At 29.8% G+C, this 21,498-nt stretch overlaps 1 protein-coding gene across 1 annotated transcript; it reads left to right on the forward strand.

Annotated features, from left to right (window-relative positions):
- The first annotated feature begins 7,100 nt into the window (after window positions 1–7,100).
- LOC107442833 (uncharacterized) lies at window positions 7,101–16,126 on the forward strand. The gene is made up of 5 exons (XM_087152970.1): window positions 7,101–7,257; window positions 9,714–9,822; window positions 12,306–12,436; window positions 13,347–13,431; window positions 15,813–16,126. Exons 1-5 carry the CDS (start codon window positions 7,170–7,172, stop codon window positions 15,955–15,957), a joined length of 558 nt encoding a protein of 185 aa, XP_087009096.1. The 5' UTR covers window positions 7,101–7,169; the 3' UTR covers window positions 15,958–16,126.
- Window positions 16,127–21,498: the final 5,372 nt, after the last annotated feature.

The following is a 21,498-nucleotide window of genomic DNA, read 5'->3' on the forward strand; positions in this document are numbered from 1 at the left end:
TACAATTTCAAAGCTGAACCTTTAATGAATTTTTGAAAATTTCTAACTTTCCATTCGTCATTACATTTAGCATCTAGAGTTTGTTTTTCGAAATGTTTGAGCCAGGATGTGAATTGAACACCAATGTCAGGATCAAAGACTAGTATGTCTGGTTTATCCTGTACACTTTGATCCATACTTAATTTTTGTAAATTATCACTCAATTCTTTTTCAGAATTATCTGTATTGCTTTTGGCATTTTCATCCATTTTAAATTTGTAATTTTTGCCACTCCGTAAGGGCATTCAAATAACCAATATAAATTTTAAAAATTAAATATAGCATTTAGAAGTAAATTAAATGTCATAGTTGCTTATTTATCGTTACTTTACGATAAACACTAACACAGAATTTAAATTTTACAAAAATATTCAATTGATCCAATTTCATAACATATAATATAATTAAAACGAAACTAAATATCCTATAACATTTTTATGCTAATCATATTAAATCAATTTAATAAAATAAAATTCCTCAAAGAATAAGTAAATTTCAATAACAATAAGTTTTTGAAAATGCAAAAATAAACAATCAAAATAAGAACAATGAATAAAAATTAATAATCATGAAAAATTCATAATCATAAAAATTTCATAATGAAATATCAAGAATGAGAAAAAAAAATTTCAGAATATAACCAAAATCTATTATTATTTTTGCTGTTCAAATACGAAATATTTTGATAATCAAAAAATATTTCGAAATTATTATCAAAACAAAAGCACGGATCGAAGTAAATTTTCATTATATAAATATCATTGAAGAAATTTCGATTGTGGATGAGCACTAAACACTGGGAATCACTGCGCGAATCACTGCACTATCTATTTTTGTTCACAAGTTTTCATCACTAAGCACGATCCACTAAAGTTCACACACTGAACACATAGCACCAACAGTTGAGGATTTTGTTAACGGGTGTTGAAAACCATTCAAGGTTTTGTTTTTGAACATATGAGCAGACAGACTATCTGACCTCTGATGACGCATCGCGTTGCACAAACCTATCGTAAAATCATTTTCTTTTTATTATTATTTTATATGATGACATTTCCATCAAGTTGATATACACAAATGGGATTCCGTCAAAGTGCTTCTAGCATTCAAGTGGGGGAGAATCAAACCAGGCAGCGTTGAGATCCACTTCTGTAATAGCGGAAACGAAGACGTCAGGCACTGTTAAAATACAGTTGAGACCACTCCAATGGATACTTGAAAGAGAAGTCCCAAAAATCTTCTTTTAATTATTTTTGGCATCAAATTCCTTTAGTCATGTTTCAAAAGAATAATATGTGCTTCACGAACAATGTCAGTTCAGCAGCAATTTTATGATTCCGCCAATTGTATTTTTATTTTCACTTTTGAATTATATTTTGAAGAAGCATTTTAGCAATTATTATCCTGCGCCCGTTTCATCAGTTCTTATAATCCTGCTCGGCTTGTAAAATGATGCAGTCGGACCGAGCAGGAAAACAGACACAGGATTTTAATTAAATCAGAGTAACTTTTATTTGATCATTCTTAGTTGAGTGGGAGCGAAGAAGTGATGTTTACTCCATCAGCAAACAGTCTTTCTGGTAGGGAAAATCTTGCAAAAAATCCTAAAATGTCTCTATTTAGGGAAAAGAGGGAAATCTCAGAAATTATTATTGGTTAATTAAATAGATCACGCGATTCTCACAAGGCTTAAAAGGAAAAATATCTTTATTTAAATTTATGTATAGTTGACTAAAAATAGATTTAGAAACAGGATGTGGTTTTTTAAAATTATCATAAAGTGCTTCGATTTGAAGAATTAAGTAGTAATAAATTAGGAGTTGTTTTATAACGAAGAAACTAACATAAAAAGATTAATTGAAGCTTTTTATGTTACATATATATATATATAAATACACTCAACAGCCAAAACATTATGAACACCGCTAAATTATGCAATGAACTCTCCTGGATGACGGGGAAGGCACGAGATCAGGTGGAAGTGGTATTTAACTGTTGCTGGAGAATTTGAAGAATCATTCTTTCACTTACTTCTGTGTGTGATGGGAAAGACTGCGGATCTAAGCGACTTTGGGCAGATTTTAATGACTCGAAAGCTCGGAACAATTTCCGAAACTGCCCGACTCGTAGGTTGTTCATGATCTACAGTTGTTAGTACTTATGCAAAGTGGATGAATGACGGTGAAACCAGCAGTAGACGACATGGTGTTGGACGTCCACACGCTATCAAAGAAAAAGGTTGTCGGAGATTGTCTCGCTAGGTAAAGCAAAATCGGAGACAGACAGTGGCTCAGCTGACAGCCCAATACAATGCAGGGTCAAGTAGAATAGTATCAGAGCACACTATTCAGCGGACACTGTTGGATATGGAGCTACGCAGCAAACGTCCTACTCGTGTGCCTTGGCTGACCAAGTGTCATCACCAACTACGCCTGCGCTGGGCCCGGGAACATCGCGACCGGTCCATGGATCAGTGGGAGAGAGTTGCCTGGTCAGATGAATCACGGTTTATCATTCATAGCGCGGATGGTCGTGTCAGGATACGCCGTCTTCCAGGCGAACAGTTGCTCCCTCAATGTACAGTAAGTCATACACAGGCCGGTGATGGCGGTATTATGCTTTGGGGGACGTTCTCTTGGGTGTCTCTGGGACCCATGGTTGTGGTAGAGCAGAACATGAATGCTACAGGGTATTTGAACATCATTGCAGACCTGTTGCACCCTTACATAGCCTCTATTTTTCCAGCTGGAAATGAAATTTTCCAACAGTACAACGCCCCCCATATCACAAGGCTCAAATTGTGTTGGAGTGGCTTCAAGAACATGATGCTGAATTCCGGTTAATGTCCTGGCTACTTAACTCCCGTGATCTCAATCCGATGGGACACATTTGGGATGTCATAGAACTGCAGCTCAGAGTTCAAAGACCACTAAGTCGCAATATCTCGGATTTGCGTGACCGTTGTTTAAACATCTGGTACAATCTGTCCCCGGCCATCTACCAAGGACTTGTGGCATCCATGCCAAGGCGGGTTGCAGCTGTGTTGTGGGCTAAGCTAAGAGTGTGCCAACTCGTTATTAAGAGGTGGTCATAATGTTTTGGCTCTTCAGTGTATATATATATATATATATATATATATATATATATATATATATATATATATATATATACATTAAAATTTGAGTTAAATCAGATTATCATGAAAATAAAAGCCATCCTTATAAGGTGAAAAATTAATAAATCTATTTCAATCTAACACGACATTGTATATATGGGTTTGAAAATCATATTGCCTAATGCACCTGGGGAGTAAAAAGTCCCGATTAGGCATGTATTTCATACCCTATTTGACCCAGCAGGGTAATTCGATAAATCAGACTGGGTATAATAAGAAAAAAACTAAAAAGATACAAATGAAGTACCCCTAAAATTTCGATAAAAAAAGCCAACGTGTTTGATAAGGAAATAAAATTTATTCCGGAAATGAAAAAAAGTTTTTTTTAATTAAGAGTGTGTACCCTAATAGCTTTTATAAAATAAAGTTTAAATATCGTTTTAAAATAGCTTATTAGAAGCCATGCACGACAGTTCTTAATAATAATAGATACATTTGTATGTTTTCATTAATTTGCAAAGTCGCAATCGAAATATATATTCAGGCACGTTGAAGTTTCATTCGAGCATGTAAAATGTAAGTCAAAATGAATAGCCTAATTTTATAGGCGCACAACGCAGCATGTAATAAATGCATTCAATAAAAATCTGCATAGGCATCATCAGACACCCAGAAATAATATAAGCAAGTTCTTATGAGTCACCGTCTAATCGTCATCGGCATTTGTGCGAAAACAAAACGAACAGTAAAACAGCGCCACCACAATAACTCATTACCACAACGGTAAACGTATCTACCACATATGATGTACTCTGACCCTGGCCACCACAATCCCCAAATTTCACCTCCGTGATTTTTTCCCCTGCCAGCTATTACAAATATAAATTTTATTTTAATAGTTTCCTCGAAATATTATTTTAACGTTTATAGCATTAGCAATAGAGAAAAAATAGTTGCCAAGAAAATTTTCTCGAAATCTATCGTGTAGCACTTACATAGTTGTTTTTTCAACTGCTCTGCAGGCCTATAAATTTTTACAACATATTTTTTATATATTTGATAAATTTTATGTTTCTGAAATTGAAATATAATTGAAATACATGAAATTGTTTCATATTTTTATGTTTTGAAGAATATAAAGTTTACGTTTTCTTACCCAAAATTTAAAGAAAAACGAATAAATATAGAAATTTACGGTTTGTGGCGTTTTTCTAAGAAAACAAGATTTATGTCCAATAAAGCTCACTATTAGCCTTACAGTTCAACATACGGGGCTGTTGTCCTAACTGTCAAATAATGTTTTATCACGTGTATCCCAGAATTCCTAATTGAAATATGCACGGACGCCTCTTAAATTTGTCTTATTCTGCTCCATATTATTGTGCAGATGAATGTTACTTTCAAAAAATATTTTTTATAATATCATTCCTTTGCATAACAACGGGAGTATTTAGATCATTAACGCTATCTAATGATAATTTTTGCATCTTTCTTTGAAAATGAATAATCTCGCTTTTTATGGGGATCATAGCATTTTTTTTACCTCCCGATATTCTTTTATAAATGTTTCAATTTTTTTATAGCTGTGTAGTAAAACTGTGAAACGATTAAAAAATAACGCAAATATAAATAGTATCAATCATGATCTATGACTTCTATATATTGACAAAAAAGTATAAGAAATCTGAGTAGAATATAATTGATTAAAGCACAAAACTAAGAACGAGACAGATGGCTATTTTGGTACTACAACCAGAACCATATTCAGTGCTTAGACACGAATCGAGTTCCGAAATATATCGGAATAAATAAAGTTATTCCGATATTTAACAAATAATTTAAATAGAAGAAGATCTGCCTGGTTTGGAAAAGGGGGCAAAATCGGTGCAGATAAAGTTGAAGAGAAAATAAGAAAAAAGTTAAGGAGGGAACCGAATTTATTTGTGCGATTTTCTGTCGCTTCCAAATCGAACGAATATGGCTTGTGATATATCGAGGAAAATCGTAGTTGCAATGCATAGTGTAAAGTGAGCAAGAAAAAAATATCACCCTAGATCATTTCTCATCAATACAAATATCAGAAAGCCACCGTATAAATGCGAGAGGCTTGAAGAAAGTAATATATAAATTTAAGATTTAAATAAAGTTATAAAACTTATACATCACGCGAAGAAAAAAAAACTGAAATCACCTACGTAGTTCACTCGCGACTCGTAAACTACTAAAGATCCCGGTTTTAAAAGTTATAAAGTAGTTCATAACTAGAGAAAAAATTTTAAAAAATTTGCTTAAAATAGACTTTTGATGTAGCTATACTTTAAACACCATTTTATTTTATGTGCCATAAAGAAATATCGGATGATCTGATAAATTTTTCATAACTGGAACAGGTAATAATTGGTTATTTGCAACTCGAAAAGAAGTGAAATGGTTAGGCCTAACCACGTAATTTAAATAAAATATAATTAGATTCCTATAAGCGACGTCACGCATTCGTGTCAAACCTGATTTACTTCTGAATCGGAGAATGCCATGAACTATCTAAGATGACGATGCTTGCAGATATCCAATTGTAGTTTTTTCGTATGAGCAGTCTTTTGCAATACAGTCCGAGATTCTCTGATTCAGGTCAAAATTACGATCTGTGGATGTATGAATGGGTTCGCCCTATGAACGGGTGTGACGAAGAAGTCGAATTCTTGGCCATAGATGGCGCCATTGAAAAACAAGAACAATCGCACCCCCTCTGCCTAAACAGGCATACGCCAACAACAACACCAGCCAAAATTATGAGGAAGAGGGTTTACTTTCCATAAGTAAACACGGTTCTGATCTGCTTTTTAACAACTGTATCCGTTTTATATCTGTGGCAGATATATTTCACTATTTTGTACGATTGTTTTTATATTGAGTAGATATAACATGTTTGTGTTTCTCACAGTACATCAGCATTTGTCATTTGTGATATCAAAGTTTAGTTTAATCGCAAAATCGCACATGAAATAAATTAAGAGTCACAGTGTTGTAACCTTCTCAACCGGAAAAAAAATTATATTGTCTTTATTATACAAAAGTCACAATCGTAGAAATATGACAATTTAACCAATGTAAGCTTCGACCTTTACAGTTAGAAACTTTAGAACGCGTTTAACAATTATATCTTTCATATTTTCGCAAACCTCTTATGGAGCTAAAATTAACCGCATTATGATTTCTCGTAAACTCGATAATACAATTTTGTAGTTCATCTTGAATAGAAACAATATTCAAATAATCAATTTTTAATTTAGTTTGCAAAAAACTTGCATCGAATTACAATCACATTATGGTCATATATCAATATTATGGTTGTTGATCCAAATATCTCCAAAAGTGAATTGATCCAAGAGTGAATTGATCCGAGAGTGAATTGATCCAAGAGTGAATTGACCCAAGAGAGAGTTGATCCAAGAGTGTGATGGAAGTAAGGTTCGAAAATCTTTCGCTATATTCTTCTTCAACTTATGATAACTTTTACTTTTAACCTAATGTAGCACACCTAACCTAACCTAATCATTTACCGCATTCAAGCGACTAACATGAAAATAAAACTTTTTGTAAGTTTCTGACTTAAAAAAAAAATTAATTGTCACTAAGACAAATGCAAGAAATGAAATTTATACACCCTTTCTATAGTATGTACTGTTACACGTCGAATTCGGAACGATAATAATGTTCCACTCAGTTTTTATTTCATTCAAGGGTGAACATAAGCAAACTATAGTTGCATTTTACGTAATAGGAGTTTGAATAATTTCATTATTTGCAGAAATAAGAAAGCGATTAATTGTATTTAGTCAGAATTTTCTTAACACCTGTCTTTTTTTAGTTATTTCATCAATGAATTATAAGAAAATGATAAACAAAACTGATAACCTAAGTAGGAAAAAATAAAGGAATTACATGTGCATAACAAAATTAAATATGTCGATAAACTACTGATAACTTGCTGTAATTGATAACAAATACAAATGGCATGAGAATAAAAACGACAAAATATGCAAAAAGTTTACTACATCGAAAAGCCTGTAAGATGAAGTACATCATTGGAATCTTTTTCTGCTGTAAGTCTGTACTTTATAAATAATTTTTAGTAGTTTCCTGTTATTATTTTATGATCTTAAATTAAACTTAAAACCTATTTTGGAATCTTAAAATTTGCAAATTAAACCGTTATCTTTAGTTAATTCCGAAACTTTGAGATACTTTTTCCTTTTAAAATAAACATTTTAAAGTCTTGCAAATTTTATGTGATTAACTTTTTTATTTTATTTTATATATATTTTTATACCAATGTTAATCTATGTCTAGTAAATATTGATTTTTAAGCTTTCAAATTTAATAAGGGCGGGAGTTACAAAATACTCTACAACGCTAATATTGCTTAAATAAATGTGCAAAATAATAAAGTACGTATCATTCAATTTTATTTTTTTTTAAGTCACAAAACATCGTTAGCAGTTATCGTTATACCAATAGATGTGTCTTGATAGCGACTATTGGTTTTCCCATTTATAGTTTCTCTTTATATATATATATATATATATATATATATATATATATATATATATATATATATATATATATATATATATATATATATATATATGTATATATATATATATATATATATATATATATATATATATACACTGCTGGACAATTGCTAAGGACGGATCACAAATTGGAATGTAGCATAACATTAAGCGAGACCTGAGACCTAGTAGGATAAAATATAGTTGCCACACTGATCAGACATTAGAATAAAGAATATTCATTGCTCTGGAAAGTACAAAAGCTATGAAACATCTGAAAGAAAAAAATTCTTCATTTGATGCTGCGTACTGAAAAATGGAACAATGCATCTAAATGTCAGCAGGCAACTTGAAGAAAGGTGTCAGTACGGGATATGTCCACCGTGGAGTGTGTAACAACATTCTACACATCGTATCATACTTTGCACAACATTATCCAGCAGCTGTTGAGGCAACTTATCCCATTCCTCTGTCAGTGCATGGATGAGGGTGTTCTTGTTTGTTGGAGGATAGTTTCGACCAGCAAGTTGCCTCCCCAAAGCATCCCAAACATTTTCAGTGGGGTTTAAATCTGGAGAACGTGGTAGCCATACGAGGCGTTGAATATCCTCGCTGTCTAGACAATCCTAAACAGCGAGTGTTCGATGACATGTTGCGTTGTCGTCCATAAAAAAACAAATTTATCACCGACAGCACCATGGAAAAGACGAACATGAGGAAGTAGAACTTCATCAATGCATCGTCCCATTCGCAACTACATGAAGGCGCGTGCAGCTATTGATCATGATGCCGGCCCACACCATGACACTGCACGTCGGATATCGGTCCCTTTCCTGGATATTTTCTGGACGATAACCAGTACAACTCTCGCGCTAGATCAGTTGGCGTCTACAATCCGATGACAGACTGAACCTACTCTCATCTGAGAATAGTACGCATGCCCAGTCCAGTTCAGTCCAATTGTGATGCTCACGACACCATTGCAAACGGGCAGTACGGTGCTGTCTGGTCAATGGGACACGCACTACAGGTCTGCGGGCGTATAGTCCTCCTCCCCTCAAACGTCTGGCAACAGTTTTTCGGGCGATCTGCATTCCTGTGGCAGCAAGGAACTGATTTATCATCTGCTGAGCTGTGGTGCGCCTGTTCCTTTTTGCTGATAGGACGATTTATCTGTCTTCTGCAGGCGTCGTACTTCTAACACGAACTCCCCCGTGCCGCCTACCACACATTCCAGTAGTTTTAAATCATTTCCACAGCCGTGAAACAACGCTGTGAGCGATGTCGAACTCCCTGGTAGCATCTGTTATTCTTTGATCTTTCCAATAATTCGACCACTCTTAAAATCATCTAAGTGATATCGGGAAGACATGCCGAAAATTTCAAGTTCGTCAACTAAATCTTTCCTGTAAAACCTTGACTTGAAACAACAACTCTCCACAAGCGTCAAAACCTTTAAAGCTCTTATCAGCGCCATCACGTGATGAACAGACGTGGAAAAAAAATTTGCATACGCATACCTCTTCTTACTATATCCCACACTTATTCTAATTTTCCACATTTTGCTTCCTTTCATTTTGTGGTTGCTATGGATGTTAGTGTTATCCGTCCTTAGCAACTGTCCAGCAGTGTATATATATATATATATATATATATATATATATATATATATATATATATATATATATATATCATTTTTAATGGAAAAATTTCTTCTTCTTGTTACGGTAAGACTATAAAACGTCATCCTGGTAGTTTAATAAATAAAATCAAAAGTATGGTATATATATTCGTAAGTATTGGGAGTTTTTTTAAGACTTTAATTATGATGTAGTTTCCTTTACACTAGTCACTCAAATAAAATAATTTACATTCCTGTAATATTTAAAACCCTGTACGATTTACAAATTTCATTATTTTTTAAATAATTTTACAATATCACTTTAGTTGCATTTTTTGTAAATTAAAATTTATTTTAATTTTAGGCTTAGCCAGTTTGGTTGCATGTGATTCCGAATGTTTTGTAAAAGACAGCAAGAAGTGTCAACAAGAATGGCTTCTGAATAATCCAACATTGCATTACCATTATTGCAAGTAAGAGTTACAAGTACCACATCGTTTCACTTTTTCTAGATTTTGGATATAATGCATAAATAATTAGTATACGCTTCAAGTAATCCTTTAATCTAGTTTTTTCTTTCCTTCTACTCAAGCAATATAATTTAGAAAACAATAAAAAAAAGTTTAATGCGAATGTATATGCCAAACCATATATAAAATAGAATATGCTTCTTTCTGGTACGCTTCCAGAGATCTGCTAGCTTTTGAGCAGTGTTAAACTTTATTATCATTAAGAATGAATCTATTTCTATCTAAAAACTTGGATACAAGCATAAAAATAGTAAATTTCATTAAAAAAAACTTTACTTCCATCAACAGGATTTTCTTTGCAAAAGGTTATGAATCAGTGAGTCTGCCAAAACAATAAGAAAAAATTCGTGTTAATTATAACCTTGTAATAACTTATAAATTCAAGAGGAATCATTAAAAGTTCTAATTATTCAAGTATTACAGTGGATTCTTTTCCACTGTAATACGTGAATAATTAGAACTGTGTTTGTGTTGATCCACTGTGTTTGTGTTGATCTTGAAACCTCAATAAAACGATGCTGTTTATTTTTTCAAAGCCTAGTTTGAGATCATTAGTGATTACTGTATATTTGCATAACCAGCTCTAATTATTTATGTATTATAGTGGATTATTTTCCACTGTAATACGTGAATAATTAGAACTGTGTTTGTGTTGATCTTGAAACCTCAATAAAGCGATGCTGTTTATTTTCTCAAAGCCTAATTTGAGATCATTAGTGATTACTGTATATTTGCATAACCAGCTCTAATTATTTATGTATTACATTGGATTCTTTTCCACTGTAATACACGAATAATTAGAGCTGTGCTTGTGTTATTCCACTGTGTTTGTGTTGATCTTGAAACCTCAATAAAGCGATGCTGTTTATTTTTTCAAAGCCAAATTTGAGGTCATCAGTTATTACTGTATATTTGCATAACCAAAGACGTTCCATGCACCTGCGCATGCGCCAGATTTGCTTTGATTCTTCGAAATTAGAGTTGGATGAGAGAAATAGATGATGCAACTGTTTGCTTTGCACAGCGTTTAACTTCAGAAAGACCACAGCTATGCGTATCTCTCCTTCTCGTAGGATTATATAGTAGTCTTGCTTTCGATAATAAACAGTATATTTATTGAGTAACGTGGAAGTGTTTTAAGAAAAAATTTAGACATGCTTGGATAAGAATCTTTCAAATCCTCGTAATTTAATTGCAATAAATATAAAATAGGTAATTAATTAAATATAATTAACAAATTAATGATTAATTAAAAATAATTAATTAACAAAAGCAAAGTCGATTTTTACATTACTAAGAGAAACAAGCTCTTGTAAAAAAATGGCTATAACACCAATGACTTCAGAAGAAAAAAAATAATTTACCCAATAAGTTTGCTGATTTTTTATAAAATGTGTAAACATGTAATGTACTTTTTCATGTAACTACCAAATTAATTTAATTTTATTTAATTGTTTATTTTTTGTGTGAAAAATATTCTACTCAGTTATGTTTTATGTAATCAAAAAACAATGATAATTTTTTATCATTTAAAATTACGAAATTATTAATCTAGAAAATTTGAATATTACGTTATTTTATTATATAAGGTGTGAGAAAAATATGGTAACGGTAAAATATCTTGGGTAATGCACAACGGCTTGAGAAAATGAAAATTGATCTCCTCAAAATTTTTTTATTAATTTCTATTCAATGATACCAAACTCAATGTTACACCCTACTTTAAGGGTTCAGAAAAATTTGAAATTAGAATCTTTTAATATGAACCCCAATGTTTTATTAGAGATTCGGATTCTTTAGGAAAAAAATAAACCAATTTGACTGATAAGTTTATGCATTTTGCTTTACTCAACAATAAAACAACCAACCAACAAAAATTAAAATAGGTTAAAATAGGGAACAAACTGTTTGAAATGGCCATATCTCAAGATCCATTAGATTGAGAGAAAAAAAACATTTTGGTTCTTTTTTTCAAAAAAATTTAGAATAAAATCAAAAAAAAAATTAAAACAAGTCCCTTTTTAATGTCTTTAATATGATGAATCTCAAAATTTCGCCATTTTGCACAAGCACAATTTGTAACTTTATTTTAATTTTTCCCAATTACAGCACAATCAGTGAAACAAAATTCATATACCTGAAAGTGAAATAGTGTTACCCTTTTCTGGGGAATTTGAATTTACAATAAAAAAATTGGAGCTCTTATTTAATATTTCAATGTAGCTCCCGCCTAGAGAGGGAGGTGGAGGATCCAGTTTGGCATTATGGAATAGCTTTTAAAAATATTGAATGCATCTGCTTTCGGCCTTAAATACTTCCGTGTAATGCATGGCCCTTTATTCTAAATGTGTAAATCTTTTATAATTTTTTTTTAAAAAAAAGCATATAAAAAGGTTTGGTTCAATGAAACTGTTCGAATATTTCAGAATATCAACAGGCATGACAAAATGCTTACTTGATGCAGCAGTGAAGTGCAAGACTGGTTTTGAATTAAAAGGTGCAACTGCATACGCTGCACAACTTGAAGTTTGCACTGAAGGCACTCCATCAAACAAAGGTAATGTAATTTAATTGAAAATTTAAAAAACTGAAAATTCTGAAATGCATAATACTTGTATATTCTTTCTTTATATATTTAAAACGTTTTGCTTATTTATAACTAAATACACTTTCTCAAATTTTAGCGAATTTTGCTCATACCACAAATGATTTTGTGCTGCAATTTTAACGCCTACAATGTATACACAAAAATTCGAAATATCTGAGTTTTATCTCCATTTTATTCTATAAAATACAGGATGTCAAATTTTTTAATTTATCAAAACTTAACCCTTAAATTTGTAACCTCATAAATATTTTATAAATATTTAGGTGTTATAAATAATTGATAATAAATATTATAATACTCAAAATTTTATAATACACAATATATATATATATATATATATATATATATATATATATATATATATATATATATATATATATATATATATATATATATATATATATATATATATATATATATATATATATATATATATATATATATATATATATATATATATATATATATATATATATATATATATATATATATATATATATTGTATTATAGATTTTGTTAAAGGTTATTTTAATTTTAATTACAAGGGCAATTGAGCCTTCTGAATAATATTTTTTATCTGTATTCAACGCTATGAAAATCACAATGGATATCATTTTTTAAGATTTCCGATCAGGCCTTTTCTGTAGTGATTTGTTGGATTTCAATAGTATTTTTATATTTTAATGTCGATAACAAGTAGGAATATTTTTGATAAAGATTCTAAAAAATGCGCATTAAGGTCTGCCATTATAAGCACCCAGCATAAGTAGGTAAATATAATGAAAGTTAGCAGTTAATCTTATTTCAGATTATAATCTAGTTATATCCAAATATAAATGCATTTTACTTTGTTTTCTAGCTGTGAAAAATGATCCAAATTGTGGGTTTGATAATCTTTTAATAGCTAGAGATTGTGATTGGGCAGACAGAGGGGGCATATGCAGGTAAATAAATCAGTATTTCTTTTTATTGTATTACAACTTTGTGCATCTAAGTATCCAAACAACAAATATTTTTGTTTCAGAATAAAACGCTGTGAAATAAAAAGTTTACATGTAATAATCCTACGTAAAAACATTAAAATTTTTTAAAAGTTAACTTTCTCTACTTTCCATGTTAAGCTAAAATTTTGAGACCGAAATTCTTAAGGTATATTTGGTATGTATGCAAAATCTATAATGTTTTTCAAAATTTAGCGAATTTTCTTACTCCGCTGGAAAATCCTGAAGTAGTAGGTTAATTCAAATGAAATTTGCTACAGAATAGTTTGATATGGAATAGTTTTATATAAAACAAACGAAATAACCATTCAATAGTTATACTGCGCACACAGTTCTGTTCAGTACAATCATTGGATTTATAAGGTATAAAACAGGAATCTCAGAACAGAATGAAAAATTAGGTTAACAAGGGTTTTTTGTCTCCTCTAGGTTCATTTTCTATGATATATAAACTTCACGTTCTAGTTTTGTGCACATATGAAAAAAGCTAAACCGGCTTTGTACTAGATGGTTTATGTACATTTGGTAATTTTTCCATTCATATGGTAACGGCTTATAAGAAATACTGGTTTTTAAGCTTATAGTTGTTATTATACCACACATTAAGTTAGAAATTAATTAAAAAATAAATTTAATCGAAAAAATGGTTTCATGCCAGCACTAAGGTATCATGATAAAATTAATAAACGTTACCACAGTTACCAAATTTTATCACAAATCATTAAAAAAATATATTTTATATATATATATATGAATATATTCTTTCCTTTACCAAAATCACTACCACGGAGCTTCTGTAAATATTATCGAGCTTTTTGCTTTACAATAGAGCCAAAAACAGGGTAATATTTGCTATATTTTTCTAATTTTGATCATACTTTTTCCCCAGTGTACTTATTGATAGGTTTCAATTTAGGATATTAATATTTCATGACTTGAATAAAAGTTATTTAGAATGTTTGTAATTTTTGTTTCGTATAATATATAGAATTACGTGATATAAAAAGTTATGTGAATAAATAATCAACCATAATTATTAAGTATAACAGGTAGTAAAGTTTTTCTACAAAAAAAAAAACAACTAGGAGGAACTGTCGCATTTAAAGCCTTGATTTATATTGTATTTCTTCATTTTTTTTCAATATTTAACACCAACAGTAAAAATTAAATAAAAATGAAATACTATGAAACTGTTTATGGAATATTATAAATTAAACTTCAGTAGCTAATCTTTTATACTACACTTTACAAAATTTTCTGTTCATTATGTTCCATATAAATAATAAGTGTATCGCCTCGAGTACCTTCAATTTTCATACCGTGGATATTTGCATACTTCTTGACTACAAAAAGTTTATAAAACACTATTTAAAAATATTATGCTCAGTTTAATTAAATATTAAGACAATCTTGCTGCAGCTATGCCAATTTAATGCAGTTGGATAAAATGGCATAACCCATAAGAGAGTTTTTTGTTTAAGATGAATAGTTACGAACTTTAAAAAAATTTCGGATTGAATTATAGTAAAACGTACCGGCTCATGTGAGAGCTGCTTGTTTAATGTGAATATTTAAATTTCTTGATTGCGATTAAGTATTTAAATTACCTATTCAAATTATGTGCTTAATGTAACTGCATACTTTAAAAAATACTTGCTGTAGTTTGCAAAGTTAATGGAGTCAGGCAAGGCAAAGATCAAGAGCATGGCATAATCCATGTCTTTGATTTATTTTGTTTAATGGGAGAAGTTGTATCTATTAACTGCAAATAAGTATTTAAATTACCACTAGAAATTACATATTAGCTAAATTAGGTATTTTAGCATACTATCAGCATATGTGCCGATTTAATGAAGAGGGATAAGATGGTATAAATCTTGTGATAGCTTTTTGTTTGTTGCGGATAGTTATACCTCTTCCTAAGATTTAAAAATTTAAATGGGTTACAGTTTCCTTGCTGTGTCAGACTAACCAAGAGAGGTTTTCGTGGTTTTCCTCCCCATGTAACGCAAATGCGGGTTAGTTCCCTCAAAAAGTCCTCAATGAAGGCAAATTTCTCCTAATACTTTATCCAGGAGTTCCCTTGTATTCTGTATCGGGTTCAAAATTGCAAGGCTACGGAGTCGAACATCGGTAGCTGTAAACTCCAAATTGTGTCGGCTATTCAATAACAGTTATAAAATAAAATATATTTGGTGCATAAACAAAAAGTGTTATTATGGTTACAAAATGAAATTAATAACATTTTTTCGTAGCAAATTAATTCACAATTCATTGCATTTAAATAAAGCTAACTCAATTTTTCAATGTTTTACTTTTTACAGAAATCTTGACAACAGTAAGGTATATACATGCGTGAAAGACCTGTTATCAAAATGCTCCGATGATACTAATAAGGCCTTCAACAAAGCTTATCTCACGTACATAGATCTGATGAGAGAAGCTTGCAAGCTTTACGATAGTGTTTAGATACCTAAAGGAAACAAGCGTTTTCTCTTAGATATCCATTTCAATTTATTTTCTTTACGAAAAAAAAGCTGTTTGTCTGATTCTTATCATAAGATATCTGTTGTTAAACTGTGTCTACTAAGACAATATGTATGGTACACTTTTCCAATAAAATATTTTTATACTTAAACAAGTATTTATTTACTACTTAACGAAACAATTATCAAACAGGGAACTACAAAACAAGCTCTAACATAGCTCTTTTTAACAACAATTTAACTTAACGATTCGGCTTTTCAAAGCTTGTTTATAAAGTAAAATTTCAAAATTTTTTTGCTAAAAAAAGGCACTAATTTTCGAATATATCATTGAAAATTATTGAAATTAGTTATTAATTATAATTTTTTTGATATTTTTTGGAGCCCAAGTGAAGCAGTGGTGGAGTGGCATTCAAATGATTATGATTAGGTTGACCCGGGGTAATTCACGATCACTCTGTTTCTGCGGTAAATAATGATCACTTAAGTTTTATTTTAAAAAAATTTTAGACATGGACAAGAATGCTTGTACACTTTACTAAAGTATAACTACATTCACTTAAAAATAGTTTTTTGTTTAATCTAACAAAATAAGTATCTTTTGAACTGCTTTCTGTGTTTTCCATTTCAAAGATGGGTTTCAAAATGTGCACATTTCTGCAAAGATTTCCTCCTTCTCTTAATAATAAATATTTTGTGTTACTTTCTTTTTCTTTATATAAAAATAGTGTAACCTTTTGTTTAATTGTTTCACATGCACTGTAAACATTATAATTGATTATAGGAAACTATATCAAATATTGTCCCTTACAGATGGAGTAATTTTTGATCACTGGGGTAATTCCTGATCATTGTCATTTTTTCTTATAAATAGTATAAAAAATAGCTAATAAATGGGCAATTGTCTTTTCTTAAATAACAGTTCATATTTATTAAGTGGAACAACTATAAAATATATTTTAACTGTTATCACAAAATTTGTTTTTAACAGTATGCAAGACAAATGTGTTCTGATTTGCACCATTATTAGTTTGTCTTACCTTGCTTCTATCTTAATTTTATGTGTGTACATTGTTGGAATTATATTTTAAGTTTATAAATTAGCCTAATAAATAGGGTGAGGAATTATAAGCCTAAAAAGGATACTAAGCTTCTAGAAAGGAAAATTAGTGAATTTCTTTTAATGATTAAAAAGGAAAATTTCAGTGTGAGAGCTGCTGACATACCTTACTTAACTTTACACTCTCCCTTAATGAAGCAAAAAAATCCAGCAAAATAACCCATGTGGGAACTCTTTCTTATATTCCAGCAGAACATGAGAATGAGTAGGCTATTTGCCTAAAATGTATGGCACGATGCAAAGACTTTTGAAAAATGTAAAGTGTTAATGCTCAGCTATATGCTCAGCTTTCCTATTGCTATTACGGCTTTTAAGTAAATCATTTTATTAGCTGCTTAAACATATCTTTTTATTTCATTTGTTTGATCTTGATGTCTTATTTGTTAATTACTATTGTATAATAATTTTTAAACAGCTCCTTTACCATAAAAACTGGTGATTAGTAATTACCCCAGAAGTGATCAGGAATTACCCCAGAAATGAACAAGAGAAAGGGTAATTCCCGATCACTAAAAATTTGAAATCTTTTAAATTCTAATTAGATTTTCAAACAAAGGAGGGTAGCATAGGACTCCTCTCATATAGCCTCAAACTTCCAGTAAATATTAAAATTCTATCTCGAATAGTTTTTTTCACAAAATAGAAGTTTTCACTTTTTGATCAGGAATTACCCAAGGTCACCCTATGTGATAGACGAAAATTTAAATTTAATTTTGTTTAAATCTTTTTTTAAAAAAAGAATTGGATAATATATATTTGAAAAAACTCAAATTCATAATTTAAATTTTATGTTCATATAAATGTACATGGAAATTATACTATTGAAAACATTTATTATATCAAACTGAATCTTTTTAATTCTTCATAAATATTAAGAGTATTTCAATTTTTACACCCTAAAACTTTTTTTATTCAGTTCATTTTTAAATCACATTTCATTCGTTGTACATTATTTATCACAAGTCAAATATTTACCAGTTATAGAGTAAAAGTGAAGGCAACAGATTTAAAGTTCTATAATTTATTGTCGCTAATTATATGCCCCTCTCGCCCTCCCCCTCTCTCAATTCCGATTGAGTTAGTTTCCAAATAGATCACAAGCACTTTTAATTTTTAGAAAACTGCAGCTTTTTTTATGATGGCCATTTTCTTTATAAGTATAAAAGACATTGTTCAGAGAAGAAAAAAAATATATCTAACAGTTGTGAATTGCTATTTCGGAATCACAGCATTTATAATTATCACATATTATAAATTAAAAAGAATTATCTTTAGTGGCGATGTATTACATATGTAAAGATTATAATTGCATATGTATTACACACGTAAAGATTTTTCAAAAATTTCGTCCGTATAACGCACGCCATCTATACAGCGATGATACAGAATTTTTTTGAAGTGATGAAATTAGTAGTAATGATCACGGATTATGTTTTGTTCTGAAAAAGCTTCAAATAACTTTAATATTGTCAAAAAATAGGTTAGAATTTACAGTATGAAATATTTCATTACTTATAAATATAGCTGTGTTTAAAAAAAAATACCTGTTCTTTTCAGATGCTCCAGATGAATTAAGTTTATTAGTTCAAAGAAACCAGTTTCGTTTCTAATGAAAAACTGAATGTTCTTTGTCTTGATGCTTGAATTAGAAACACTTGTGTAAATTTCATAAAAAGGAAATATAAAATGTAGATCACAAATACTATTTGAAAAGTGAAGAGAATAATTAATTAAAATGAAGATCATTAAATTGTTCCAAAGATTTAGCCACAAACCAATTCAACCGATATTTTCACTTCAGTTTAGTTCTTTTACAACTTATTTCTACTACAGTTCAATAAAAAAGTTCACGTGCGCAAACGATAATGTCAATATGAAGAATATCGGTTTTTCATCACAATATTCTTCATATTTGTCTTACATTGTACGAGAATCTTGGGAATTGGATTACCTAAATTAAAAATATTTTAATTATTCATATATTTATTAAAAATATTTTTATATGAAAAATATTTTAATATTTCAAAAAATATATACGAATCACTGTTTTTTTAAATATGCGAATAACTACTAAAATAATTATTTTTTACTGATGAGAGATTGGTACACCAAAGAAAAAAAGTTTTTCTTTATCACCTGCAATGCATTATTCATTAATACCTTTCTTTGTTAATAACCATTTTTGTCTTAAAATATTTTTAATGTCAAATGTTGGAATAAAATGTAATTGCAATAGTATATTTTTTAGCGAAAAGGAACTACATTAGATTTTTGATTTTCAATGATAGGTTAAAATAAATATGTAGTTATTTTTATGACTAATTTAGATTTACAATTTAAGACTAAGTAACTTTTCTCAGTGATTTAATTTGGCTCTTTCAAAAAGAATGTTAAAATTCATATACTATTTTGTCCTAAAATTAATTATTACGAAGAAAAAAGGTTGGTAGATCTTTTTTGAATCTAATTTTGCCTTGGTATGCAGTAAAATGCAGTTTTTTTGAGTTCGTGTGAAATTATGTCTCTGTTACTCTTTCTTTTAAAACGAATTAAAGAACCCGACTGAAGAAAAATCAGCAATATCGAAGAAAATTTTCGATTTACTTTTTTCAACTGTCTATATTCGAACTCTTGATTATTAGCTTTCTAAATTTTTGTTCCCCGATCTTTATCAATGAAGTTGTAGTTGTTTTTATTAAGTATTATGACAAGCGTTTTTTTTTACTTTTTACAATTACATATTTTATATGTATTGCCAAAAAAAACTTTGATTTTGAGGAAATCTGTTTACTTCAACACACATTACAAAAATGTTTAATCTAGAATTCTTCGAAACTATACATGTGGATGTTGAATAATATTAGCTATTATTATTTTTATCAAGCGTAGAGTTACTATTTTTATCATGTCCAAAGTAAATTTCATCATACATAAGTTGTTCCTTAAAAAATCAATATTGAACAATATATTTAGTTCCATTTCATCGAATATTTAAAAAAATTATAAACATTTTAATTCTTAATTAAAGTTGTTATTATAACTTGTTAAAAATCTTAGTTTTTAAAAGCACGAGTGACCATATTATGGATATAGAAAAAAAAATTTAATATTTACGCATCAAAATTAAAATTAATTATTTTTTTTAAATTTTAGTTCAAACACAGGTAACCATATTATTGATACAGAAAAAAAATAATTTGATATTTAGGCATTATAATTTGCTGTGAAACTGTTAGCGTGACATAAAGAAATTTTCATGCTTAAATTTTCCCTAATTTTGAAAACAAATCTTGCATTTTTTTTTAGAATAAAAATTTTAATTCTCCTGCTTGCCGAAAGTAAAATTAAAATTTTAATTATTTTCAAAAAGAATTGTGTCAAACCTAGTTCAATACTTTAATATCTAGCATATATGCTTAACATTTTTCCAATTCTTGGGGATTTAAGGATATTATAAAATTTAATTGCAAATTCAGTATAACTGCAATTCGAGATTTTGATTAATTGTTGTAGCATATTTGAAATGAAATGCTGCACCATGCCATGAAATGCTACATCATGCAGTGAAATGCTATGCCATGCAGGCGAGAAGATACAAATTCGTAAAAGTGACTAAGTTGGTTGTCAAAGTGGCAGATACACTAAAAGTACTGTTCTTCATAGAAAGATAAGTATTTTTTAGTTTTCATTCAAAGGAATCCTTAATTTTTTAACATTAAAATGTGTGATTTGACGAAGTTCACTAGGATTTAAGTCAAAAATAAATGCTAATTATCAGAAAATCCAAAAACTGATTTTCTTAACTCTCTACCTTATAAACGAATACCAAATTTTTGCGTTTTTTTTACCTGCATGTTACGTTTTGGTACTTTTGAAAAAATTAATTTATTCGCTTGCATCATTAAAATACTTCCTCGTTTACAAAGCAAATTTACTTGCGATCGTATAAAATATTAGAAACTGAAAGGGTAAGTGATCCCTTGGTTTTACAATAACCTCCACGAAACCTATATCTTATGTTCGAAAGCTGATTTATAAATCTTTTTTTCTAATGGCATTAAGAAATATCTGCCCTTATAATACATATATAAAAATAAGAGTTATTGTCAGAATAAATGTTGAAAACACAAAAAAAAAGTTATAATAATATTAAAACAGAACACACTAACGTCAAATTTTAATGAGATAAGTTCTGTTTTGCACGTGACGGTATTAGAAAATAACATTTCTTATCCCTCTGACACCCGAATTTTTCTTAAACATATTTTTAATACTTTTTTCATTTTTTTTTTTTAAATTTGGTTCAAAATAAGCGAAAAATATTTCACTTAACATTGTAATTATTTATGGTTACGAAATGCAGCATATGAAACTACTCTGTGCTAAAGGTCTTTCTAACACGGC

Source organism: Parasteatoda tepidariorum, chromosome 10 (assembly GCF_982258835.1).
Source record: "Parasteatoda tepidariorum strain Cologne lab strain chromosome 10, Ptep-v5.0, whole genome shotgun sequence".
NCBI lineage: Eukaryota > Metazoa > Arthropoda > Arachnida > Araneae > Theridiidae > Parasteatoda > Parasteatoda tepidariorum.

Coding starts and splice junctions, on each gene's coding strand:
- LOC107442833 (XM_087152970.1), top strand. CDS start 7,170: ATGAGAATAAAAACGACAAAATATGCAAAAAGTTTACTACATCGAAAA. Junction 9,823..12,305: donor TTGCATTACCATTATTGCAA/GTAAGAGTTACA, acceptor CGAATATTTCAG/AATATCAACAGGCATGACAA. Junction 12,437..13,346: donor AGGCACTCCATCAAACAAAG/GTAATGTAATTT, acceptor TTTGTTTTCTAG/CTGTGAAAAATGATCCAAAT.